Genomic DNA, 27,779 nt, shown 5'->3' with positions numbered 1-27,779 from the left:
TACAATTTTTTTAAATATTAGGTCAGTTTATTAATTCTCAGTAAAATTTCAGCATGATTTTATAATACAGTGCAATAGAGTTACAGTTAATACATTTTATTTAGATTTTCTGTATTATACACGTATGCGACAGAAAAATAATTTGTTTTAACTGGACATACTTTATATATACAATATAGACAAGTTTGTGGACACCTAACCATAAGATTAGTAATTACTCTTTGAACATTTCATTGCGTATTTAGTCCCCATTTACTGTTGCTATAACCTACACTTTTCTGCAAAGATGTTTTATAAGATTTTGGATTGTGAAATGTTTTCTGTATATTTAGCCACAAGCACATTAGTCAGGTACTGATGTAGGGTTAGGAGGCCTGGGGTGCAGTAGTGGAGTCCCGTAGGTGTTTTAAAGGGTTGAAGTCAGAGCTCTATAGCAGGCCACTCAGAACCGTTCACTCCAAACCATGCAAAACATATCTTCATTGTAGTCACTTTGTGCAGGGAGGCATTTTAATGCTGGAACATGTTTGGGTCTCTTAGATCGAAAAAAGGGAAAATGTATCTCTACTGCATCCAGCAACATTTTATACAATTGTGTGCCTCCGACTTTGTGGTAACAGTGTGGGGAAGAAGCACATATGGCTGGAAATGTCAGGTGTTTGTATACTTCTCTCTATATAGTGTATTTCAAACAAACATTCTATTGTAGCAGAAATGGACCAGTGTTGTTTTGTTTGTGCTATACACTGAAGACATTTGGCTCTGAGATCAAAAGATAAATATAAGATGAGAGATCAGAATTTCATTACTTGTCTGGCTTGCGTCTTCACTTTTGACTTCGTATCGCACTAGAATTGAGGGTTGACTTCACTGTGTTTTTTTAGTTTTCTTGTTTTCTGTCTTGACATATTAGTTGATGTAGTTCATGGTTGCTTCTAGGGTAGATTTGGTTCAGTGGATAAGGCTTTGGGCTGATCAGAAGGGTGTCTGCCATCGTTTAGAAAAACGCTGATGCTTTAATTTAGCTTTGGTTTTTGGACATACAAAAAAATAAGGAAAAGTTGGGCGTTTTTAGAAATGAAGATTTTGAATGCAGGACATTTTTCAATGTATTAGTGTTTTCTGGCATGCCACCATTACTCCACTAATTTGAATTTATAGCTGACCTGCACTTTATTGTATTTACAAACATTTATGGAAATATTCTGCATGAATATTGCTCCAAGATGAACTGTCTGCTGTGAATAAGTCAAATCAATGCAAATGTAAATGTATAACCCCACCGGCAGACTGCTGGCTACTAGCTGCTATTTATTTATATATATAATGTGTGTGTGTGTGTGTGTGTGTGTGTGTGTGTGTGTGTGTGTGTGTGTGTGTGTGTGTGTGTGTGTGTGTAGCACGCATGTACATATTCCCCTTTCGGCTTCTCCCACTTTCCTATTTTTAATCTTTTTGACTCCCCCTCTCTGTTTTGTTCCTTTTCATGCCTCCCTCGATCTTTTTCACTGTCGGAAGAATTTGTTTGCTGTCATGTGCCTGTTGCTGTAACAAGCTTCCTACATGTGATTCTATGTGACATTAAATTACAGCTGGGAAATCACACTAAAATAAGTCCCTACTCTCCACATATGTCTAATCTTTTAAAACCAGAACATTTGATTATTTTTGTTTCCTACTAGGTTTTTGTATAGAAGTTTATATAAGCAGATCTCCCTCCATCCCACCACTGGAGACGTGCTCACTCAAGGGGTTAGACTGACAGGCGAGTGGCTCACCAGAGGCAATCCCATCCTCTTTGTCATCACTGTCACTTTCATTCTCTCCATGAGACGCACATCTATGTGCTGAGTTATATAAGCCCATCTCTTTGGTATTCAGTGTTGGTGAGTCATGGTGTGGTGCAGCGGGCTTTTTCCTTCTGCACATTTTTCTCCATGGAGCACTTTTAGGTTAATATCGTCTCAAATGCTTTTTGAGGACTTCAGGAAGTCCGCTGACAGAAAGTGGGTGTTTTGTTCAAACACTGCGTTTGCTTACGAAAGAGATCCAGAAGCTAAAGATATTTATTCAGGATTTCAGAGTGTTTGAATGTACTCCAAACTCTGCAAAAACTGTTTACAAATACTCTCTTTTGTATGGTTGACTTTAAAGGCGATTAACAACCATAACAATGAAACGCTTGTGAGTCCAAGTAGCTAATGTTTGTTCTGCATATTGCTTTTTGTTTTTTATTGATTTGCTGATGTATACCCAGTCTGATAATGGCATTAAAACACACTCTGGAGTAATTAGCATACTTATTGATCAGGCAGCAGAAGCAATTGGATATAAATAGTCTACACACTCCTGTTGATACTACAGGTTTTTGTGATGTAGGCTAAGAATGAAGCAGAGTTAAATCATGTGAGAAATCTTTTTCATGTGATCTATCAAAATCAAGTGAAATAGAGAAAAAGGTTATGAGAAGGGTAAATACTCTGAGAACGCAGATGCTTTTGTGTCTACTGTTAAAGCATCATTTTTATCCATTAGCTTAGAAAACTCTACCATTTAGTGTGATTTACTGTACACCCAATGATTATGTATTTGCCAGGTAGGACAATAACACAGTCAATTAAGTGGATGTTCGTTGCTGTTCAGGACACATCGGGACGTTTTGGCACTGCAAATATTATGTGGTCATATGCAAATACAAATTATTGTGCAATAATACATATAGAGGTAAACAACTCGATGCATGCAAAATGACACAGGAGATATGTATAGTTGATGAAAGAAAATGCAATGATGTGCATTGTCTAAAATAAATGATAGTAATAACTGATTTGCAGTGAGGTGCAGGTACTTGGATAACAGCAGTAATGTATAATACAGTAAAGTATGCAGTTATGAAGTGACTCTGGCAGTTACTGCTTATAAGCATCAGTTGAGAGTTGAACATTAGCTCAGATGTATGGAAAAGGCTGTTCATTCTTTCCTTTTTTTTGTGCAACACCGATCCTTAGGTTTTTGTTAAGTTTTCAGTCCATGTTGGTGATATAATATGTCCTTGATAATACCACTCACTCTGCAAGCATCACACTTGATAAATGTCAATAATGTTGGGCATCTGTGCTCCAGTGGGCAGTTTTCATTACCCATTGCAGTGCCTAATCTCATGCACTGTTCAGTTGTTGTATCATATTCTGACTCAGCTTGTAAGGATTCTTTCAGAGGTACAGTGATAGACCCTAACCATAATCTGAGGAGCAAGGTGAGCTTTCTTCAATCTCATCAGAAAGTAGAGGTGCTGTTGCACGTTTTGGTTGAGATAGGAGAACCAGGAAAGGAGACACCCATGAAAAAACAAAGCTATTGACTACACTTTGCTTTTTAGCACTGTCCACATTTGATTGTTTCACCGCTAAACATGATGGACGATTAACTGGTACTAGAAAGACTGAAAGAAAGAAAGAAGGAGCGGACCATGATGTAGATCAGACCAGCTCATATGTGGCACATGGTGGCAGGGGCAGGGATGGTTGCCAGCAGTGATGACTCACTTCTCTTTACTGATGATACTGATGACAGCAGGCTGAATTTGGAAATATAGAATTTTTGTCAGACCCAGACTGGTTTTGCATTTAACATAAGAGTGCTGTCTCTTTGCTTCTTATAGTGTTGATGCATAGCAAAGCAAGAAATTCAGAGAGAGTTTTCTCCACCCATGTAAACTGTAATCACACTGTATTCAGCAGATGAATGTCACATAGTGTTTGATGAAACCACAATAATGTAGTCATCACTTATTGTCTGTAGTATACTCTGTCGGTAAAAAGGTTCTTTATTAATAGCATTTAAACATGGGTAGCACAAGTAGTGGCATTTGGGTGATGTTTTACAGTATACAGCTTCACATCCACTGTTAGATACCGATGCTTATTTGCTGTCTATGTGGAGTTTTATTTTTTTTGTTTGTTTGTGTTTTTTTGCATGTTCTCCCAGTGTTCACAATGGTTTCCTCCCACTTCCCAAACATTTACCAGTAGGTGCATTGGCAATGCTGAATCGCTTGTGTGTGGATAGCATTATGCAATGGACTGGCATTCTATTTAGAGTGCATTCCCACATCATGTCTAACATCATGTCTATAAGACTCTGGCTCCACCACAAGCCAGACCTTGACCAGGAGGAAGCTGTTAATGAAGATTTAATGCATAAAGGAATGCAATTTTAGATAAATACTTAGAATCCGTAATCATTGAATGTCTTTGACAACCTTGCTTTTATTACTTATGACAAAGAATTTTCTCAGGAACTCAGGAGCACACCAGCAGCCTGTAACTTGATGAAAAGCATGTTTACTTGGAGATATGATGGGCCAATTAAGGAACAGCACCAAGCTGTTGACACACAGCGATCTGCTTTCTCACTTGTCTTTCTACAGTACTGATCCAATGCAATATGGTCAGGTGTGAAATAGGCAGTCTGCGTGATTCAGTGTTAGATGTTGATTTGTTTCAGACGAGGGGCTGTGAAGTGCTGTTTTGACAATTGCTGAGATGTTGCCATCATTTTTATGGAATTGCACCAGCGCACACTGCACAACCAAATACATTCAGGCTTATAAGTATTTGCGCAGTGACACAATGTTTGTCATTTTGCATCTGTATACCATAAAATGGATTGAAATGGAGCATCAAGCTTTAAATTACATGGACACACGAACATAATATACTTAAGGACAATGATTTTCTTTAAATCTCAGATGCTAATCATTTGCAGTCAATGATTGCCTAAAGTCTGACTCTAAACTTCCTGCCATGCCTTCACTTGTCTTTAGTAGCTGCTTGTTTATGGGTCAATAGACACAGCTTGTTAGATTAATTCATAGCAATTGTAACGCAGAATAACAAAAAAGGCCAGTGTCTAAATACCTAACAGAATGTAAATGGTTGCATTATTGTGTAATTATTTAGCTTTTTTTTTTTTTTTTTTTTTTATTGAACAGATTCTTTTCATGCCGTATTCTATTAGAACCAAGGTTTCTGCATTATGTCAGTGCCACGCTGTGACAAATCTGACTGCTATGTCTTTTAGACAGCCCACAGTTATCTGACTTTAATGTGAGAGATCCTTTTTTCATGAACGTTTTAATTCACATCTACAAATACAACCACATGTAGCATTATGGAGCTAAATTACTATACATAGGTCCACAAAAATACAGTCTTTTTATATAAAACATATAAAAAAAAATCTGTAACTTGATGAAACGCATGTTTACTTGGAGATATGATAGAGAAGTTGCTGCAATCTGAGGGACGAGGCATGAAAGTCAGAGCGATTGCTTATACAGTGCCATTTTCAATTTCGCACAAACAGATCTGCCATAGCAAATGTTTGTTTAATCAATATTTCTGAGAGACACACACACACACACACACACACACACACTGAGCTTGTCCAGTTCACCTGTGGGTGGTTAATGAGTTTACACAGAAATTTCTTAATTGCTGTTCCCATTTTCATTTTTCATGTGTTACACAAGATGTAGCTTACATATCTCCAGACGACTTGGAGGATAGAGGAACTCCGGGTGCTGGGATTTTAAAATGCTGCAATAAAACAACATTATACAAGTGGAATCCAAGAAAAAGTTGATTAGGATTACAGTGCTCCTGTGCTTTTTTTTTGTTTTCAGTGGGCTGAATTGGAAGATCTTGATGTGCCTGCTCTATAACTCTCAATCTATAGCTCAACCTTATTGAACACCTTTGGGATGAATTGAAGCACTTACCTTACATAAGTACGAGACTTACTCTGTCCTTCTGGCTGAATGAGCAGAAATCTCCACAAATATCTAGTGGAATTCTTCCAGAAGAGTGAAGGCTAACAGCAAATGGGGACTAAATATAGAATTGGATATTCATAAAGCACATACAAATCTTAAGGTGAGGTGTCCACAAATCTGTCCATAAAATGTATTCGTACTGGTCAGTCTGTTGAAAACAACTTCAGTGGACAAAAATCTTCTTGTAAAAATGATTGTTTTTGTAATGCAAAAACCCTCCAAAAATCATGTCAGATCTTTTTCCTGTCAGAGATGAATCCCCTTCATGCCAAGCGCTGAGGACTTGTCTGTGTTTTCAATTTTCTGTTCATGTAACCACATATAATATTGTTTGGTTTGTGTCCTGTGTGTCTCTTTATTATTGTTTCTGCTTGTTTCCTTGTTTGTTTCTTCATTCTCTACACCTGTTTTGAGCTTAATGTCTAATTATTTTGGGTTTAGACACCCCTGTGCTTCCATTGTGTCTTCATGAAGAATTACGCACAGTTGACTTTGTTCTCTGGTATTTACCAATGGCTTTGTTCCATATTCAAACACGTTTTTGGATTTCTGTATTCTCGTTCTTGTCTTGCCTCGTTCTCATTGTTTGCCGATCTCCTGGCTTTTTGCCTGTTTGCTCTTTATGATTTTAGATTTCAATTTGGATTGTCTGCCCGGTTTATTAAAACAATCTTGTGTTGCTTTTGCATCCTCACATAACTGCTTTACATGACCCCAGCTTTTATATGCTATAACAAAAAAACAGAATAAGTGAAAAACACAGACAATTTTTGAGTAAGAAAATAAACCAACTATAATCTGGCGCCTTTTCATTATGTGACCTGGTCAGAATGAACTAATCACATTTAAACTCTTGTAAAAGTGGTTATTATACACCTGCCATCTATAAAGTAATTCTGGAGAAAGACGGAAAAAGCTTGTCCTTATTATAAAAGTTTTTTTTTTTTGATTAATACTATTGTTTTAGGTTGACAAAGAAACAACAACTTTATAATAGTCAACATTTTACATTTTCAAAGATACAATACAAACTATCAACACATTTCTTAACAGAATTTTCAACTGCATTATTGAATTATATCTAATTCATGCAAATATGATATAAACACAGTATCTTTGAAAAGTCTGTTGTGCCACAATATCTTCATATTAGCCAACATTCCCCTCCCCAAGATTTCTAACACTACTGTTAAATTTTCTAATAGCAACCCTTTGTATCGGACCTTTAAATTACAATGATTTAACTTTTTAATTTTAGTAACCGTGTTCTACCTTCATTATTATTGGCTTGTCCAAATTAAAATCAATAATTTTTTAAGAGCACTATATATTTTACACCAGTCGTGGGATGAAGTGGCTATAAATGTACCTCTTACATTCTCGTTTCTTTTCAGTCTATTAACTAACCATAGCATTTTTGACTCCTCACATGCGTATATTTTCCCCGCTCTGATTTTACTCTAATGAAGTTATCTGCCTGCAGATATACACTGAAAAAAAATATAAAAAATATTTTTTATATAGTAGAAAAAAAAATCTATAATCAGCATTAGCCGGAAATATGGTTTCCATTTTTAATTGGTTCTAACAGTTCCAACATTTTTGAAAGTAGAATAAATATATACCGTATATAAATATAAGCCGCTACTTTTTTCCCACGTTTTGAACCCCGCGGCTTAAACAACGAAGCGGCTAATTTATGAATTTTTCTTGGGTTTTTCTCGGTTTCACAAACTTCAAGCCAAAAAACTGAACCCCATAACATTAGACAAATGAAATTTCCGAACGGAAACGAAAAAACGCACCTCACCTGTGTTCTGAGCTGCACGGCATCGGGAGAAAAACTTCCACCGCTGTTGATTTTTAAATGCACGACGATGCAAAAAGAAAAACTCCAGAGAGTAACAGTTGTGAAAGGAAGGAGGAAGACAGTGAACAATGACTTTCTTGGTCGGCTACTGTTTAGATACAAGCCGTTGTAACGCGTTGAGTCTGGGTGAAGGGAGAGCTCACTAACTCCAGTTGCAACAGAAATCATATAAGCACAGACAGATTTCCAAAACTCGTGCTTTTTTATTTTTCTTGGCAACAGCGTTACCGGTTAGTCAAAGAAACTTAGAAATGAGCATCAGAAAATAATGAGCACATAATCCTCAGTCTCACACGCACACACACGCAGTAATACCAGAGGAATGCAGTGACGTGCTGTTCCCAAAATACCGCTCTGCTCTTAAAGGAGCCACAACATATTTCACCCGTTACACCGTGTAACACACTGTCTTTCGGTAAAGCCTGTTTAAAGTTAATTAGTTTCAGTGTAGACACTTCAGTGTGGCTTATACACGGGTGCGGATTATTTATGTAAAAAAGAAAAATATTTGTAAAATTTAGTTGGTGCGGCTTATACAAGGGTGTGCTTTATAGTCCGGAAATTACGGTATATATAATATATATATATATATATATATATATATATATATATATATATATATATATATATATATATATATATATATATTATTATTATTTTTTTTTTTTTTTTTTTTTTTTTCCCGATTTCTGTTTAGGATTTTTACCATACTTTTTTTTTTTTGAATTACATTTAGTAAGCAATAATTGTGCAACAAAATTAACACAACATGGCTACATGAATATCAACTTTCTGACTAAGAGCGCTAATGTGCACAGGTGTGCAGGGTTGCAAGGTCTTAGCCAATTTTACACCGCACTTATCTCAAAACCTGCACAGCAAAAACTGAAACCTTCCCAAAATGTTCAAGCTTTAGTTAAAGAGAGGTGCATTTATTTTCTCAGCAATTGAATGTTAACTAATTAAATATTTAATTAATGACAACCCTTGCAGCCATGCTGGTGTGAACTTCAAGTTGTATTTCCAAGGTCACAAAGCTCTCTGTAGCTCAAATGTGGTTGAATAATGAAGTTCGAGATGAGAGGGTGTTTCTTTGGCTTTTTCTGGTGGGAGGTCAGGAATTACCGGTTGAGTTTAACTCAAATTTAGTTTGTTAAAAAAAAAAAATTGTGCCAAAAACGAGTATGTCATCATTTTAAATAGAGATTGTATGGGCTTGATTAAGTTTATTACACTTTATACCATATATTTTATTTATATATTTTTAGACTAGCCTTTGTTGCTTTGCAGTCTGTAGAATGCGTGGTTTAATATAGATACGTCTATTGTGAGCCTCATATCAAACAATGTAATAAGCAGTTCCCCCATTACACCTTTTTTTCACTTGATGATTTCTGTCTCACGATCTTCCTCTTTAATCTCTGTTTACTGTAGTTTGTTTTTATGCATCTGCCTCTAGGATTTTGGGTTATATATCTCAAGAATGGCTGAATGTTAATAGCCTGCTGATAAACTGACTTTATTTTGAAACTGATCCAAAAATTGTAAAGGTCTCTGCAAAGTCAACTGGAATGAAATGAAATATTTTTTCCTTAACATTCGAAAGGTATTTCAGGCATAGAAATGAGAAACAAGAAAGAAACTAGACTTGAATAGAAATGAATCCTCTGGTGACCTGCAGTTTTATATGGTGTTGCTGATCAGTGGACACCAGAACAGGCTTTTGCATAACGGCATTTCCCATTACGTGTGCTGGAAACATCATGAGGGTGCCGAGGCACAGAATACCAGTGTTTATCAGCAAAGTGCAGACACAAGCTCCAGGCAGACAGAGTCGTGACAAATCTCAGGGACAGTGGGCTGTTTCTTTATTGCTTTTTTCCACCAATCATCTACTCTGCCCATTTGTTCCATTACCATTACACGCAGAAGCAATGTAAATGATAGAAATTTAACTGGGAGCCAGATTGCAACATCTAAATACCACATGGCACAATATAGATGCAGCAGATAAACATATACTGCAGGAATCATTGCGCATTAGACAAGTAAGTGTTCTGGGACTATTAATGAACATAATTAGCATATGGAATTAATGAACATCTTTCTGCTTTCCAGTAATGATATTTTGATTCACAAATGTTCAGTAGATTTATAATGTGGGATCATTTTGTTATTTGAATAATTTGTAATTCTAAGGCATAGCTATGTTCCATTACAGTCAACCTCCGATAATTCGCAGTTTGGAACTCGCAGCTCGGAAAATTCGGAAGTGCGGATTATCTTAAAATTCGCAGGAATCTGCAGCGGGACTGAATGTTCAGGAATAACATGTTAAACTGTGTTTTCACAAACACATTTCAGAAAGAGTTTTAAAACGCATTATTGTATTAAAGTGACATAATGTCTACATTAATTCACTGAGGTGCCATAGGGACTGCGGGGGTGCTTTCAAAAGATACAGATTTCCTGAACTCGCAGGTTCTTAGAACGTATCTCCTACGAGTTTCAGGGGACCACTGTATTAGAATAATTTACAAAAAAAAGTTGTGGGTTTGCCAATTTGAGTCAAAAACTTTGTCTTGGGGCAAGGGATTATTTTATGTCCATGCCGTCAAAAACACATTAGTGCAGTGTCTATTAGACACAAATACACTTGTCATTCCCTGGTGGGAGATCCTCAAAAACCAGAGCCAGTTCTAACCGTTGAAAGAGCATTTAATTCCATGAATAGTCCATGCAGCTGTGTCTCATTTGAACACATGCAGAGTGAACCACAAAAGCAATGAATGCTTTGTTCTACATTCTGCAATTAAGATCTGTTTTGTGCATGAACAAAGTCCTGATCAGTTTATGTCTTACTCATTTTGATTGTATTTGTGGCAGACAAGAAGTTTGTTTAGTCTCCGCCTCGCATTTTTTGCACATTTTTTATTATTCTTATTATTATTAATCTTGAAGACATACACAACAATGCCAGGGGTATGAAATAGAAACTAGAGTTAGCACAGTGTCATTATAGCTACTCACTCGGTACCGGAAATAAGCTTTGTTTTGTGCATGCATGAAAACACTAAAGAATCCATATTGCTATCGTTAGCCGCTAACCAGGAAGTGACTACTGACTGATTGCTGGCACTATGGATTCTTTAGCGTTTTGTGTCCAGTTTCAAGAGTTTCTCTTAAAAGAAGAAAATACTGACAATTCCACATATCGAGTGAGTGAATAAATAAAGGGTGGAATTAATGTAAAATATGCTGAAATAAGGGTTAAGATCTTTTTTTTTTTTTTATTAAATATTAAATGTAAAACCCACACTCACAGTACACATCTGTATTACCAAAAAGGGGTCTAACATATGTAAATGTTTTAATGTAATCTTTTTATGTATTTAATCAATTTAATTTGTGCCAATTTAATTGATTCTCAATTTAATCAATGTAATAGTGTATTGCATGAATTAGATTTATTCTATTTTTTTTTTTTATAAAATTTGTATAAAACATTATTTAACCAAGCAGGAATTTAATGTAAAATTGTTTTAAAAATGTAAACTGTTTTTCACAAATGTTGTTAATAATAAAATATTTAAAAACGACAAGCAATTTTATGTTTTGCATTTCATCCCCTAACTGTACTAAAGTACTGTACTAAACCAAACAGTAAATTAAAAACGGAGGTATGTACCAAACCGTGAATTCTCTGTACCGTTACACCCCTACTGTTTATTGTTTCTGGAATGAAATGCATAGAAAAAGAGAGGTCATGTGATTATACAGAAAGGCAAGGTGTCTGTGTTTCATTTTTTGTATTTATTTATTTTCCATTATTCTAAGTTATAATTTTTGATTGGCCATGCCACAGGGGTTCAAAGGAAAGGTGGCATGCGCTCACTCTTCTATCAATTACAGCAAAACCAACAAATCATGTGTGTTTGTGAGCTCATGTACAGTATGTGAATATGGGCGAGTAACACTTTCTTCTTACTACATGATCTTGTATAGCAGTTGTGGTTGGCTGGCTTAGCTCAGAGGTAACCTCAACCCCAGCAGATTTACCTCATGTAGTTGTGGAGAGCTGCCTGATGAGTTGTTATGGTGAAAATTATGGTAAACATCTCTAAAAGTGTGCTCTATCAAACATGAATGTCTCTTGTGTAAAATGAATGTTTCTACACAAACAACCTCACATCCCCACATCGACAAATATATTTATGGATTTAAAAAATGACATCCATTTATTCCAATTAATTATTAGATTAGAATTTGTAGGTTAGGTGGAGCATCCAATATACAAGTCTATGTATATGCTCTTACTATAGAAACAGTAACACATTAGAACAAGTGCCTTAAAATCTGTTATTCATGTTACAACCAAAACTATTGTTTACAGAATAAATAAATATGTATACAAAAATATATACTATAAAATGTGCATGTTCTGACCAACATATCAACTGTCTAGTGTAAATAACTTGAAATATAGTGGTGTGAAAAAATGTTTGCCAAGTTTATCCTGTTCTGTGTGCACTTTTAAATTAACCAGCCAATCAGTTTGAGGGACATGACGGTAGTCATGTGTTGTTTGTTTGTTTGTTGATTAGAGTCAATATTCTATTACTTTGAACTAGCCCAGGTTTTTCTTTTAAATTTTTTTAAAGATGTTTTTGTTAGATGTTTTTGCTAGATGTTTTTACTAAACTTGTGTAAAGGCCTTAATTTGACCAAGCTGAAACTTTGTAGTTATTACAATTTCGTTTTAAAACAATTGCTCATACATTTGCTTTTAATTGTACTATTAGTTATTTTAAATAGGACTATATGAAGATATACATCTAGTCTATGCTGACTCGACTATGCCAGACATTTGTTAAAAGTGGGGAGGAATATGAACACACAGATGGACATAACCTGTAGCTGTAGCACTTTCAGTTTTAAAAACAATTCAATAGAGATTATTAATTAAAAAGAAAAAGAAATTATGTGAAAATGCTATTTGTGGACTACCGTTCAGCATTTAACAATCATAATTTCCTGCACGCTCACCTCTAAGTTGGAGGCCCTGGGACCCACCCCTGTGTCAATGGATCTCCAACTTCCTGACAGACAGACCATAACAATTACGCCACCTGTACGGGTGGGCAAACACACCTTATCCCCCCTCACCCTGGAGCGCCTCACGGTTGTGTTCTGAGCCCCCTGCTGTACTCCCTTTACACAAATGACTGTTTGGCCACTTCTAACTTCACCACCATCATCAAGGTTAAGAAGAAATGTATATATATACAGTGGAACCTGGTTATGTCGATGTCCTAGGGGGTCGCCAAAAAGCATAGAGGTAACCGATGATCGAGATAAACGAAAATCAATGAGGCGGCAATATATATTAACGTGCTTGAAATTTCTTTATGTACATGATGTGCGTTAATAAATGAGAGTGTGCATGCACGTGTTTTTCGAGGGTTTTTTTACACAACAGCGTTGCCGCGATTTGTTTGATGAAGGCATGCTATAAAAATACATACAGTACATGTTTATCTGTCAGGAATCCACCTGCCACGCCCCCTTCGGCCCCCTTCAACGTGTCAGGTGCTTTCTCGGCCGCTTTCTCTGAAGCGCCGCTTCAATCGCGCACATATGGTGCTCGTTTATCATCACCAGCTCCTATTTAAACTTCCACACTCTCACTGTCCGTTATTGTTGGTATATGTTGGTTCACGGCGGTCATCGCGCATGCGTATCCCGGTACGTGTCTTCCCACCGGCACTCTCTCAACGGCTGCTCTTTTCTTCCCAAAGCGCACCGCGGTCACCCCCCTCGAACCTGCCGGTGTTCATTCTATGCTTTTGCAGCTCATCCAACGTTCAGCGCCGCGCTTCTACTTTCGCCTCCCGTTCATCGCATAACATTTAACAACAAAAGGCATATGTGCACTAACTAACAGCAGAGATTCACCAGTATACAATACAACACCTGTAGCAGCTGTAAGCCTTGATTTTTCCGCCACTTCCGCGAGTTCTTCTGCGGCTGCACCGAGATAACCGACGTTAAATGGCAAATTTTTCCCCCCTTGTGCTCGAGATATCAGGGTTCGGCGACATAAAAGAATCGACATAACCGATAAAAAATGCTTAGAAAAAGCGAGAATTTGGCGGTTCCACTTCAAAAACGTCGACTTAATAGGGTTGTCGAGGTAACCGAGGGCGAGATAACCGGGTTCCACTGTGTGTGTGTGTGTGTGTATGTATGTGTGTATATACAGGGAGTGCAGAATTATTAGGCAAATGAGTATTTTGACCACATCATCCTCGTTATGCATGTTGTCTTACTCCAAGCTGTATAGGCTGGAAAGCCTACTACCAATTAAGCATATTAGGTGATGTGCATCTCTGTAATGAGAAGGGGTGTGGTCTAATGACATCAACACCCTATATCAGGTGTGCATAATTATTAGGCAACTTCCTTTCCTTTGGCAAAATGGGTCAAAAGAAGGACTTGACAGGCTCAGAAAAGCCAAAAATAGTGAGATATATTGCAGAGGGATGCAGCAGTCTTAAAATAGCCAAGCTTCTGAAGCGTGATCATCGAACAATCAAGCGTTTAATTCAAAATAGTCAACAGGGTCGCAAGAAGCGTGTGGAAAAACCAAGGCGCAAAATAACTGCCCGTGAACTGAGAAAAGTCAAGCGTGCAGCTGCCAAGATGCCACTTGCCACCAGTTTGGCCATATTTCAGAGCTGCAACATCACTGGAGTGCCCAAAAGCACAAGGTGTGCAATACTCAGAGACATGGCCAAGGTAAGAAAGGCAGAAAGTCGACCACCACTGAACAAGACACACAAGCTGAAACGTCAAGACTGGGCCAAGAAATATCTCAAGACTGATTTTTCTAAGGTTTTATGGACTGATGAAATGAGAGTGAGTCTTGATGGGCCAGATGGATGGGCCCGTGGCTGGATTGGTAAAGGGCAGAGAGCTCCAGTCCGACTCAGGCGCCAGCAAGGTGGAGGTGGAGTACTGGTTTGGGCTGGTATCATCAAAGATGAGCTTGTGGGGCCTTTTCGGGTTGAGGATGGAGTCAAGCTGAACTCCCAGTCCTACTGCCAGTTTCTGGAAGACACCTTCTTCAAGCAGTGGTACAGGAAGAAGTCTGCATCCTTCAAGAAAAACATGATTTTCATGCAGGACAATGCTCCATCACACACGCCCAAGTACTCCACAGCGTGGCTGGCAAGAAAGGGTATAAAAGAAGAAAATCTAATGATATGGCCTCCTTGTTCACCTGATCTGAACCCCATTGAGAACCTGTGGTCCATCATCAAATGTGCGATTTACAAGGAGGAAAACAGTACACCTCTCTGAACAGTGTCTGGGAGGCTGTGGTTGCTGCTGCACGCAATGTTGATGGTGAACAGATCAAAACACTGACAGAATCCATGGATGGCAGGCTTTTGAGTGTCCTTGCAAAGAAAGGTGGCTATATTGGTCACTGATTTGTTTTTGTTTGGTTTTTGAATGTCAGAAATGTATATTTGTGAATGTTGAGATGTTATATTGGTTTCACTGGTAAAAATAAATAATTGAAATGGGTATGAATTTGTTTTTTGTTAAGTTGCCTAATAATTATGCACAGTAATAGTCACCTGCACACACAGATATCCCCCTAAAATAGCTAAAACTAAAAACTACTTCCAAAAATATTCAGCTTTGATATTAATGAGTTTTTTGTGTTCATTGAGAACATGGTTGTTGTTCAAATTAAATCCTCAAATAAAATTAATCCTCAAAAATACAACTTGCCTAATAATTCTGCACTCCCTGTATAGATAGATAGATAGATAGATAGATAGATAGATAGATAGATAGCACTTGTATTTTTCTTCTTAACCTTATTTTTATACTCTGTATTTATACTTTCAAAATACATTTATACATTATTTTTATTTATATTATTTTTAATTAAATTTTTATATTATATTTCTATTTTCATATTGAGATGTTGAAGTCATAAAAAGCATTTCACTACATGTCATACAGTAAAACCCATTTGAAATGGCTGGCTTTTGTATTTTATTTCACTTCTTATTGCCATGCTCTTTTTTTTTTTTTTTTATATCTCAGCAGACTGATGAGACGCTTTCCCTGGTGTGATAAAACCCCTGGTGTTCATACGGTCAAATTGGTTCTGGACTGTGATCAGGAAGAATATAAGTTTCCTAATTTAGATCTGTATTATGACAGTCCAATTCAGATTCACTTATGTGTTTGATAAAGGCCCTTGCTAAAGACTCATTCCTGTATGGATCATTAATGAAAATGCTGATATTAAGGGGGGAACTTAGGCAAATTTAATAGACAGAGATATACATTCAACATTTAATTCCCTGGTTTATCATTATGTTGAGTTCTGAGGTAAATTACACCATGGTTTGGACCTGATGTGATTTTTTGTTCAGAAGATGTTATTATGTAGCTATGAGATTTTATTCCAGAGTTTATATAAAAACCCAGTAGACTCTTCCACCTAGGGGCTCTAATATTCTGAAGAGCCACTGTAAAAAAAAAAACATCACTGTGAAAGCACTTATTGTGAATCGATCTGTGCAGAACCCACAATAATCTAAAGTCAGGGAGAAAGAGATCGGGGGGCAACTGTTGAGCTGAGAAGCCTGTGTAGGGATGGTACACTAAATTCGAAATCCGATTTATTCAACTTTCAATACAAGCTCTATCTCATTCCATCTAGCACAAATTCAGCCCAGGTTTTATTGTTTAATACTTTAACCCTCTTTTAGTTGTGGCATAGCAGAAGTTATTATTTTAGACTTAAATTGGTTATGCCTTAAAGCAGATGTCCCCAACCCTTGGGATGTGGACTGGTAGTTTTCTTCTTTGTGGCTAGCAGTATTACTAGTGCCTTATTCAGTGTCATGTCTTAGATGTGTCTATTTAAGCTAGATTTGTAGTTATGGCTTGCTTACCCATAATGTAAATCATAGTGTCTTTATTTACATTTTGATCCTTCTTTTCCTTCTCCTGAGAGACTTCATCTTTCTTTCTATTTTTTTTTTTTTTAAATCACTGCCTTGCAGGCCAAAATCCCAAACACAATACAAGGAAACAACTGAGTATACAGTTTCCTTCCTCATTCAGGATGCTTGCAGAAAATCCCACTGTGTTGTCACTATGATGAGCTGATCATGAAGTTGCTGATATAGAAATATACCTGTTCAAATGATACACCGCAACATGCCTGTTGCTAATTTATATTTATATATTAGACCCGATTGACTTTACACTTTTTCATAAAGCATATGGATGCTAAAAAAAAAAAGAAGTGTATTTGTGTTTGTCATATGAACTGTATGCTAAGGCTCATACATGCATATTTCTTTGGCCAGGGGGATGAGTCTATATTGCTTAGCATGGCTTAGCATGTCTGTTTCTCACTGTATTGGACTGACCGGTGGTGTAACAAAGAAATACCTTAGAAACAAGCCTTTTGGTCACAATAGACATCATACGGTTTGATGAAAGTGTAATGAATGTATTAATGGACAGCTTACCAGGCTTTCTACTACTCGAATAAAAGAATACCATAAGTTTTCTTTAATCTGGTGTTGTTTTTATTGTGAGTTTTTAGTGCTGGTTTAAAAGACAGCAGGAGGCTGAGCTGAAGCATAAACTGCACCAGGAATTGGTCTATTTTGTGGAATGTTGACACACTTCTGTTTGCTCTGTGAGGGTGTGTGCGGGTATGTGTGTGTGTGTATGTGTTTGATTACTGGGCTGAACGAGTGCAGTTAACCAGGTCTCTCTGTGGTCATTTGTTGGTTTGTTCTTAAGATTCATTGTAATCACACTGTGGGGTTTGGATTCAAGGTTTCTTTAAATGTTTTGCATCCGAGGAAAATTGAATTGTGAAAGAATTTTGTAAAAAAAAGAATTGTAAAAAAAGAAAAACTGTCAATATTTATTTTAATGATTTATTATTATTATTTTTTTTTATATATAAGAGCCGTAAAGAAAGAGCTTTATGTTCCTAACAATTTTACTGACAGAACACATTAGGATATAAGTTGACTGTGTTTACAAGCATACTAGTGCAATGTCAGTGTCTGATTCAGTCATGACTCCACTTTCTCAGGTCCTTCCTCATAGCCTCTCAAATAGCTGGGAAGTGGCTGGACTCCTTTTCCCAACAGTCACAACCAATTCCTTTTAAAGGTCAAGGCCGACTTCTAATGACACACACCTGATTCTCGTCACACACACTGCTAATAATGAGACAGACGGTCATTCATAAAATGTGAAGTCCCCAACAGCACCAAGCTTTTGATCTCTCTTGTTTGGCTTTTGGCTCTCATTACTTTTATACTGTGTGACCGTTTTGGCCTAGTTTGCTCGGTTTGTAGATTTGTAGACTTGTATTTTTTGTAACGTTCCAGGTTTGTGATTTGATTATCTTCCTGTACAGTATTCATCCAGACCGCTCTCTCGTCACTAAAATAAAGTTCAGCTTTGCAAATACGCGTTGTTTTTTTCCTGCCATAAAAACATTCCAAATGTATATCAGTCATGGAGTTACTTTCTAAAGACCCAATGTACATTCTGTCTTGAAGGTGATACAAGCAGTCTATTTGAATACTTACAAAAGTAATTAATATCAATACAACTTGTGGTTGGTATTTATAATCTTTTGACATCCCCAATTTGCCTTTGTGTTTAGAGTGTGATCTTAGCCCAAACAGTGTTAGTGTTTTAGTGAGGCTTTTATATTCCATGCTGATAAAGCACAGCCAATGCATCCTTAATGTGCTATGGAAGGCTGGCTTGCAATGCTGTTTTTGATGTTGCCATAACAATACTGAGGATTTTCATGCCCTGGAAGGCAAAATAAACCTCTATCAATTGGTATAGTAATGAAAAACAAGGACAAGAGGCAAGAGCTCAGCTGAGCCACATTTCATTGATAGAGTCTTTATTGCCATTCAGTCCTAATTTTGTTTTGAACGCATGTCTTAAATGGGTAGAAGAAAATGAAATCTTATCCAATGTCCTGGTTCACCCAGAGTTGTGATACAAAGACCGATAAATGTGCAGACACAATTTAATACACTTCAAGTGCCATTTCTTTGCCAATCATATGAAATAGAGCTGAGGAGATCTCATAGTAAGATGCTAAGAAATTGTGCATACGTGAAAATGTTTTCGAGGAGACCCACTGCAGAATGTGAGGTGCCAATGCATCTAAAATTACCGTTCATTTAACCTTCACTGCAGCACCTGGAGTCTGGCTGGAAACTACTAACCAGAAAACCAGAAAAAGGAACCGATGTACGTGTTTTTAATGTGCATGTGCATCATATCCAAGGCGACAATATAATGTTGCAATCTTTTAGTGTTTGAACTATTTTAGGTACTGAATCCAAAAAGTCATGTGGTAGGTTTTAGGACATCATATATTTCTTACATAACTGCTGTAGCTTGTTGTTTTACTATTAGTGTTATTCCATAGATGAATATCCTTTTAGCACATTTTCAAAGCTTGTAGTTCTGTCTGATTGTTAAAAAAAAAAAGCAACCACATGCCTGTAGCTAATTTACACCTTGAATTTAAAATGAGGTGCAAACTTAGCACTGCTACATGTTCAGATTGTATATTAAATGGCATATATAATTAGTTTAGCTCCAGTGACACAGTTCTTGATTTAAATCCAGCTGATTGAAATAAAGAGGAATTGCTGTGTACATGACACATGAACTGTATGCATAGGCTCATACACCAGTTTATGCACAGGAGTCTCAAAATCTCAATATGACTGCCTCTTGCTGTTTTGGACTCATTGGTTGTGTAACAAATGAAATTTTTTATACTTTATACATTAGGCATCAAACAGCTTGATGAATGTATAGTTGACATTTGAAGAAAGCAGACAGACCTCCGTGTGAAGGAGTGAAAAATTGTTTTCATTATAGACATCTTTCCTTAAATAGATGAGGAAGTTGAAACCCCAGAGAGTTGGAACACAGCAACAAGAGGGTGGGAGGGAGAGGGAGAGGGAGAGGGAGAGGGGAGGGGAGAGAGAGAGAGAGAGAGAGAACACATCACCACTGAAGTGAATGGCAGGCATGTAGGGATAAAATGATGCTCTGTGTCTGGCTGCTGATCTCCTTGCCCAGTGCTTGATTGCACCTTTTAATGACTCTCGCTGTCTGTAGTCCACATTAGTGCTGCTCCAGCAGACACTTTCACATTCTCCGTGGGATAAACAAGGCGCTGGAGGAAGTAGAAAATGTAGACTAAATTGGGAAGTAAATAAATTGTGCTAGCTAAATTTTATTCTGTAGAACTTCATACCCAGTGCATTTCTATTTTGAAAAGTCTGAGAGCAGAAATATGCAGTCAGCAATAATCAAATCTTCAGTTCCTAGATCAAGCGCTCAGGTGCAGGTGCGAATGTGTTTAAAGATGCAGCTCTTGTTATTGTATCCTTTAAAGAGAAATTATTGCTGAAGTGTTTGTTTGAAGCTCCTGTTTTGCTGCTTTTCTGTAAAGCTGCTTTGAGACAATGTCTGTTGTGAAAAGCGCTATAGAAATAAACTTGACTTGACTGTTTTGTACATAATATTCTTCACACTGAGCTGTGGAACATCTGTGAGAATCACTATCAAAGCGCTCGTCATCTATTATTATTATTATTATCATTATTATTATTATTATTATTGTTATTATAACTTATTTTTGTATTGCTATTGGAATGTGGGTTGCAACCTTAATAACCCAATACTATAATATCAGAGATCTTACAACACTGCTATTACTTTTTAAGATGTGCAATAACTTTATCTGTGTGAAATATTATTAAACAAATCAGGTACAATATTATGTGCAATATTACCCGCAATTTACGTGCAATACTACCTCAAAACATGACTTAAAAAGCGTACTTTTGTTTTTTTTCCTATTTGTATTATTACATTGTACTGTATATATACTGGTATTGTAGTATATGTATATTATTTTTTAGATATTTGCATTTATTTTTATTTGTTGTTATTATTATTATTATTATTGTTATTATTATTTATTTTTATTTCTGTTTTTATTTTTTGTATATTCTTCTTTTTTTATATATATTTGCATCTATTTTTATTTCTTTGTCTTGCTGCTGTAACATAGAAATTTCCCCACTGTGGGATGAATAAAGGTTTATCTTATCTTATCTTATCTTATCTTATCTTATACTGAGTGCCATCATAGTCATCATCTTATTCATCAAGGCTCAGGTTGTTTTTTTGTGCAGTCTGAGTGATTTTGTATACATTAACATTAATCACGTTAATAATATGTTCATAAATGTTTCATCAGGCATTATAAAAACTAATAATGATAATGCTGTCATTAAACAATTTGTCACATGCCTTGTTTTCTTTTTCTTTTCAGCTCAACAAACAGCAGCTGCAGGCAGTAAAGGAGAGATTTCAGGCCTTCCTCAAAGGAGAGACGCAGATAGTTGCTGACGAAGCGTTCTGCAACGCTGTGCGCAGTTACTACGAGGCAAGACTTTTTCTATAGTCCCGCACCTTGCTTCAGTTCCAGAAGTATTATTTAGTGACTTCACTTGCGTTTCCAGGCATATGTCATTCTCAGATTTACACACATTCAATCTGTCTTTGTACTTTTTATATATGAACAAAAGTGCACCTAGGGTGTAGAAGGTTGGAAAAGTGTGTGTGTGTGTGTGTGTGTGTGTGTGTGTGTGCGCGCAGCTTAACTGGTGTTTCTCCTGATGTGGTCTGCCTTTGGGAGGTAGCATGTTTTACCTAGTATTTGTACAGTGGTGGTGTAAGTGTAATGCTTCAGATATTTTTGGTATCATAATGTAGCAAGACATTTATTTAGCAGTGTGATTCATTTCTGTGGTTAAACCATGGCATGTCAGCTTTATTACAGTGTATTAATGTTATATCCAATTCCTGGATGTGTGACTGATCCAGGTTATTTCAAAGATCTGTGTCAACCCAGTTGGCAGCATGTTCATTTGGCAATGATGAATTAATACAATTGCACCTCGCCATCCTTTCCCAGGTGCAAGATATGCTATTTGGGGTCTGTTGATGCTTGCTGAGCTTATGCGCTGTTTTATTAGTGTTTCTGCTATACAGGTATATAACCTTGTTGAATGACTTGCCCTCAGTGAAACGAACTGTAGGTACCCACCTAAGAGTATTATCTACATAAATACATCTCAAGTCTACACAATTATTAATATAGCAAATTAAGATGTTGCCACATTCTAAGGCTCATTCATAAGGCTATTAGCCGTATTGCTCCCGTTGCCACTTTTTCACTATTTGCTCCCCAGCCAGTAAGCATCTATAGTAATCTATTTTTGATAAGGCAACACTTCCAAATAAAAAAGTCTATTGCAAACCACAGCCTAGATCCATCTTATAAAACGATACGTTTCTGTTTGACATTTGGGGTCTGGCCATGTAATGAAGTTCTCGTCTGAAAAGCTTTTAGTGCCAGTAGGCATAGGGGAATTAACACTGTTGCAGCCAATATCAGTGCTATCATGCTCATCAGAAATCAGTACATGCACATGGTGTGGTGGAAATTCAGCCTGGCAAAATATAATTGGCAATCATAATAAAGTGTGCCACACTTAGGGGTAGCAGTCTAAGTGACACTGATTAATGCTCCTCTGATAACAGTAAGGCAGAGTGCCATAATGTGTATAAGGAGGGTGGATGTGTCCTGACTGATCTGCTTTCTGGTCATCATAGAAGAGATAACACTAGCTTCAGCCTGAAGGCTAGATCTCTGAATTGAAATTAGGTCAAACAGTAAAAAGAAATCAGGCTTGTTGCATGTTTGCATCGCTTGAACAACATTTGACAATACTAAACATGAACAGGAGAGAATTTTATGGACTGAGGTTGAATCTAGAATTAAAAGAAAGTTTAAGATGAATGGAGTTTAGTAAAACGGCAAAGGATGGACAAGCTGTTCCAAAAGCTCATTGGGATCTTATGGTCAGATGTCCACAAACTTTTTGTAATGAATATATATATATATATATATATATATATATATATATATATATATATATATATATATATATATATATATATATATATATATATATATATATATATATATTTTTTTTTTTTTTTTTTTCCTTTCTGTCTCAGGATAAAAAACCTTATTTGGTCCAAGATAGCTGGGTACATCTTTTAAATCAAACTTTCATTATCTTAGGGAGCACTAATCTGATTCATTTACAGTCTAATGCAGGGGTCACCAACCTTTTTGAAACTGAGAGCTACTTTTTGGGTACAGATTAATGTGAAGGGCTACCAGTTTGATACACAGAGTTTTCAGTTTGATCTAAAATAACAAATTTGCTCAATTTACCTTTTATTATATGTTATTATTAATAATTAATGATATTCATCTATGTGAAGACACTGATCATGTTAATGATTTCTCATAATAATTATCAACAATGATTTAACAAAGTAGGAAACAGCTATTTTTAGAAAAGGCCCGCAGGCTACTCATGTGGTCCTTGCGGGCTACCTGGTGCCCGCAGGCACCACGTTGGTGACCCCTGGTCTAATGGGTATCTTTTAACACGTCAAGGGCATTTTCTGGGACACTTTATACATTCATGCTGAGTAAACAGTCCATTGGGTTCCATGATTTTGAACCTGTGTTCTCCTTTCCGGAGTTTCTTTGGTTCAAAGCTCAAAGAGCAACCACAACACACAGGTCAGATTTTACAGGTTTGATTTAATCATGGAGGGCTGAAACAGCAGTGTGGATTGTACTAACCATATTTGACTCTGGGCTGGATGTCAGTGCAGAAAGTAAGGTGTATCAGCTCCTTAACAGGAGATTAGATCAATTTAGATTGAAGTAAAAGCAGTCTGACTGAGTTATTTTGTCTGTTACTGAGGCCAGAGTTGAAAACTATATATGAGACATAGCATCCTCACACTCTTCTCCTGAATGAGAACAAGCAAATGGGATATACTGAGGATTATTTTGAAGGAAATAAACCTTCAATAATAAGTTGCACAGTTTTAGTTCCTGAATCACTGATTTTAGCTGAGCCATTGTCTCCTGCGAAATCATTAATTTCATAAGAAAGTAACCATTTTCTGGGCTTATGCTTGAGTTATTGTCTACCATGAGTGTTTATCACTAGCAAGGTGTTCATGCTCTATGACTGGAATCTGACTTGACTCTGTATCAGGGTCTGAATCTGACAGGGAGTGTGTTGGGTCAGCATTACTTTTGCCAGGGATGTGTGAGTCACTAAAATTTTTTTTTTTACATGTTGCCAAGGCAGTGAGCACACATCAGGTGCCACTTATTTGGCATCCAAATGATTTTGACACCAGCTGCACAAGAACAAGGCTTGCAGTATGGTTAATCCTTTTATGTATAGCAGAAAAAAAGGTGTGGGAAATCTAAATCCAAGTGAAGAAAATGAGTGTGTAGAGTGAAAACCAACTCCAGTTTCGGAACAGCGTATTGGCAGAAATACAGGTAATTTGAATCCCCTGAGTCAGATTTACCAATGAATAGTAAGGAACAAAACAATCAGACTCAACCACAGCACATAAAAAGAGAGTATTTAAAAAGTACTCTGTGTGGTAGAACAGATGAGAGAAACCTCTTTTGGCCTGTATATACAGGAATGCCTCATTTTCTCCACTTGTTGAATGGGACATTTTAAAGAGTTCTATTTGATGTCTAATGGTTTTAGAAATTCTTTAGTACCCTGATCAATAGCTTTTGGTAATGAAATTTTATACATGCTGTATAAGTGCTTTCTGACCATGGATTCTGTATGGAAAGTCCTACAGAAATGTGCAGTGTTTATTTGTGGGTAATCAAAGCACGACATTCATGATGGGTGTATGATAATTACTTTTACACAGAAGTTTGAAAATATTTAGTAATTTTAGGCTACTACTATCCACGTTCAGTAAGTGATCTTTTAAGAGAGTTGATGTTCTTATATCCACAGTGAGATAGTTAGCATTGATTGTTGATTTTGATTTATTTGATATATTGAATCCAGTGGCTAGATCATAAGATCTGAAACACTAGTCAGCAATACCAATATCGAAGGCTGGAATCTGAGGGCTAAAAAAAACAGCACCACTTGAATGAAGTTGTGAAACAAGCCTAAAGAAGCATGCATCAGTCTGGTGATATCAGATCTTTTTATTTGAATTTACTTTAAGTATATTTGTTTAAATACTTTTGGCGGTCTGCAGACGTAATGTAATGAATGTAGCTGTAAATGTCAGGGTATGAAAGCCTGTCTGATGTCTCATATTCATCCTTTAATCTCAAACCCAAGTGTCTTCTGTGTAGAGCTAAAACAACAGGCTTACAGATGCTACAGGTGTTGTATTGTATACTGGTGAATCTCTGCTGTTAGTTAGTGCACATATGCCTTTTGTTGTTAAATGTTATGCGATAAACGGGAGGAGAAAGCAAACGTATAGAATGCACACCGGCAGGATCGGGGGGGAATCCGCGATGCGCATTGGGAAGAAAAGAGCAGCCATTGAGAGAGTGCCGGTGGGAAGGCACGTACCGGGATACACATGCGCGATAACAACGACCGCCGTGAACCAACATATACCAACAATAACGGACGGTGAGAGTGTGGAAGTTTAAATAGGAGCTGGTGATGATGATAAACGAGCACCATATGTGCGCGATTGAAGCGGAGCTTCAGAGAAAGCGGCCGAGAAAGCACCTGACACGCTGAAGGGGGCCAAAGGGGGCGTGGCAGGGGGATTCCTGACAGATAAACGTGTCCTGTATGTATTTTTATAGCATGCCTTCATCAAACAAATCGCGGCAACGCTGTTGTGTAAAAAAACCCTTCAAAAACACGTGCATGCACATTCTCATCTATTAACGCACATCATGTACATAAAGAAATTTCAAGCACGTTAATACACTGCCGCCATTTTGATTTTCGTTTATCTCGATCATCGGTTATCTCGATGCTTTTTGGCGACCCCCAGGACATCGACATAACCGGGTTCCACTGTATATATAATGTATATGTGAGAGAGAGAGAGAGAGAGAGAGAGAGAGAGAGAGAAAGAGAGAGTAAGTAAGAGTGAGAGAGAGTGAGAGTATATATAGCATTCATATAAACTCAAGAACATCTCTGCTAGATTAGGCCATTTTAATTAGACATGGAGAGACTCTTGCTATTTAGAGTGCATAGATTTATGCCTTGAGAATCAGGCAGTGCTGTGAGAAATGTATGTAGGTGTGAACCTTGTGACCAATAAAGGATCCAGCAGCTGAGCTTTACTAACCACACTAAAGAAAAGTGTCTGACGTACATCTTCCTATACATATTGGTATAGCTTGGCTAGTTTCCTTTACTGGCGCAAACAGCCATCTGACTATGGACTTGTGTTTATTGCATGCTGTTACCCTTAAGGACGGAGTACTGAAGTATTTTTCCCAAAACATAGTGTATACCCTCAGTAAGGCTCAAACAGCAGGGAAAATTTTTTAATACAGAATTAATGCACAGCCACATCCATTTCACCCTCCAATTTCTCTCTCTCTCTCTCTCTCTCTCTCTCTCTCTCTCTCTCTCTCTTTATTACACACATAGACATACACACAAATACACTCATAACATCAGAACACTTAGGAGGACAAGTCAGGTTACCAAGCAACCTGTTGGATTTAAGAACTAAGAATGGAGCTGTGATCTCTTTTGATACAACATTCAATCGTTTTGTTCTTAATAATATAAAAAATGCTGTTGAATAAAATTGAAATACAAAAAAAAATCATTATATATTATTATTAATACATATTTTAGCATGTAATTTGTGGTTTGGAACTTGCGGCTCGGAAAATTCCCGGGTTCTCATTTGGAACCTGACTAAAAGCATGTTTTGGATTTTCTTAAAATTTTGCAGGAATCCGCAGGGGGTCCGAATTTTCTGAACATTTTAAACTATGTATTCACTTACAAATTGTTTTAGTGCAGTTAAAATTTGGTGCTTTGAGTACAATTCTCTCATACTGACCACTGGATGTTTAACATTCCACTTCCACTCATCAGTGCTCAGACACTGCAACAAGTCAGTTTGCAAGACCTTCACCCAGAATAAAGCCTTGTCTGAAGCTGGTTTACAAGACGGCCTGTCCAAGAGCATGAATTACTGGAACCATGTCCTGTGGTCTGATAAGACTAAGATAAACTTGTATGGCTCAAATGGTGTTTGGCATGTGTGGCAACACCCTGGTGAGGAGTACCAAGAATGATGTACCATGTCTTGCCTACATTCAATCATGGTGGTGGTAGCATCATGATCTGGATCTGCTGGTGGTGCTGCTGGTATTGGGGAGCTGTGGTTCATTGAGGGGAAACATGGATTTCAAGATTTACTGTGGCATTTTGAAGCAGAACATGATGCCCTCCCTTTAGAAACTGGGCCAAACTGCAGATTTCCGACAAAATAGCGCCCCTGAACACATCGTCGAAATGACAACTGCCTTGCTGAGAAAGCTGGAGGTGATGAAGTAGCCAAGTATGTCTCCAGACCTGAACCCTATTGAGCACCTGTGGGGCATCCTCATGTGTCTAACATCCAGCAGACCCGTGATGTCATTATGGAGGAGTGGAACAGGATCCCAGCAACAACTTGTGCAGCTCTGGTCAATTCCATGCCAGGAGGATTAAGGCAACGCTAGATAACCATGTTGCTCACACAAAATATTTATACTTTGGACACAATTTCGACATGTTCACTTAGGGTGTACTCTCTTTTGTTGCCAGTTATATAGACAATTATGGCTGCATGTTCAGTTATTTTCAGAGACAATAAATCTGTACTGCTGTACAAGCTGCACATTGACTACTCTAAATTTCTCCAATTTCTATTTTTATAGAATTTTCCTCTGAGAAATAAAATGTGAATTTGTTTCTGAAATGTGAGGGGTGTATTCACTTTTGTGAGATACTGTATATAAATACTACAGTATCATATCTACAAACA

General features: G+C 37.1%; 1 protein-coding gene across 4 annotated transcripts in view; it reads left to right on the top strand.

Annotated features, from left to right (window-relative positions):
- The window catches only part of cadps2 (Ca++-dependent secretion activator 2), a 116,507-nt gene that overhangs the window by 4,886 nt on the left and 83,842 nt on the right, over positions 1-27,779 (top strand). For all 4 annotated transcript variants that reach the window (XM_046859093.1, XM_046859094.1, XM_046859095.1 and 1 more), the window contains exon 2: positions 21,154-21,267. In XM_046859093.1, coding sequence (XP_046715049.1) covers positions 21,154-21,267 — 114 coding nt within the window. The remainder of the gene's footprint in view (positions 1-21,153; positions 21,268-27,779) is intronic.

This window comes from Silurus meridionalis, chromosome 10 (assembly GCF_014805685.1).
Source record: "Silurus meridionalis isolate SWU-2019-XX chromosome 10, ASM1480568v1, whole genome shotgun sequence".
Taxonomy (NCBI): Eukaryota; Metazoa; Chordata; class Actinopteri; order Siluriformes; family Siluridae; genus Silurus; species Silurus meridionalis.
The sequence above is the reverse complement of the archived record's forward strand: the minus strand, read 5'-3'. Positions and strand labels throughout refer to the sequence as shown.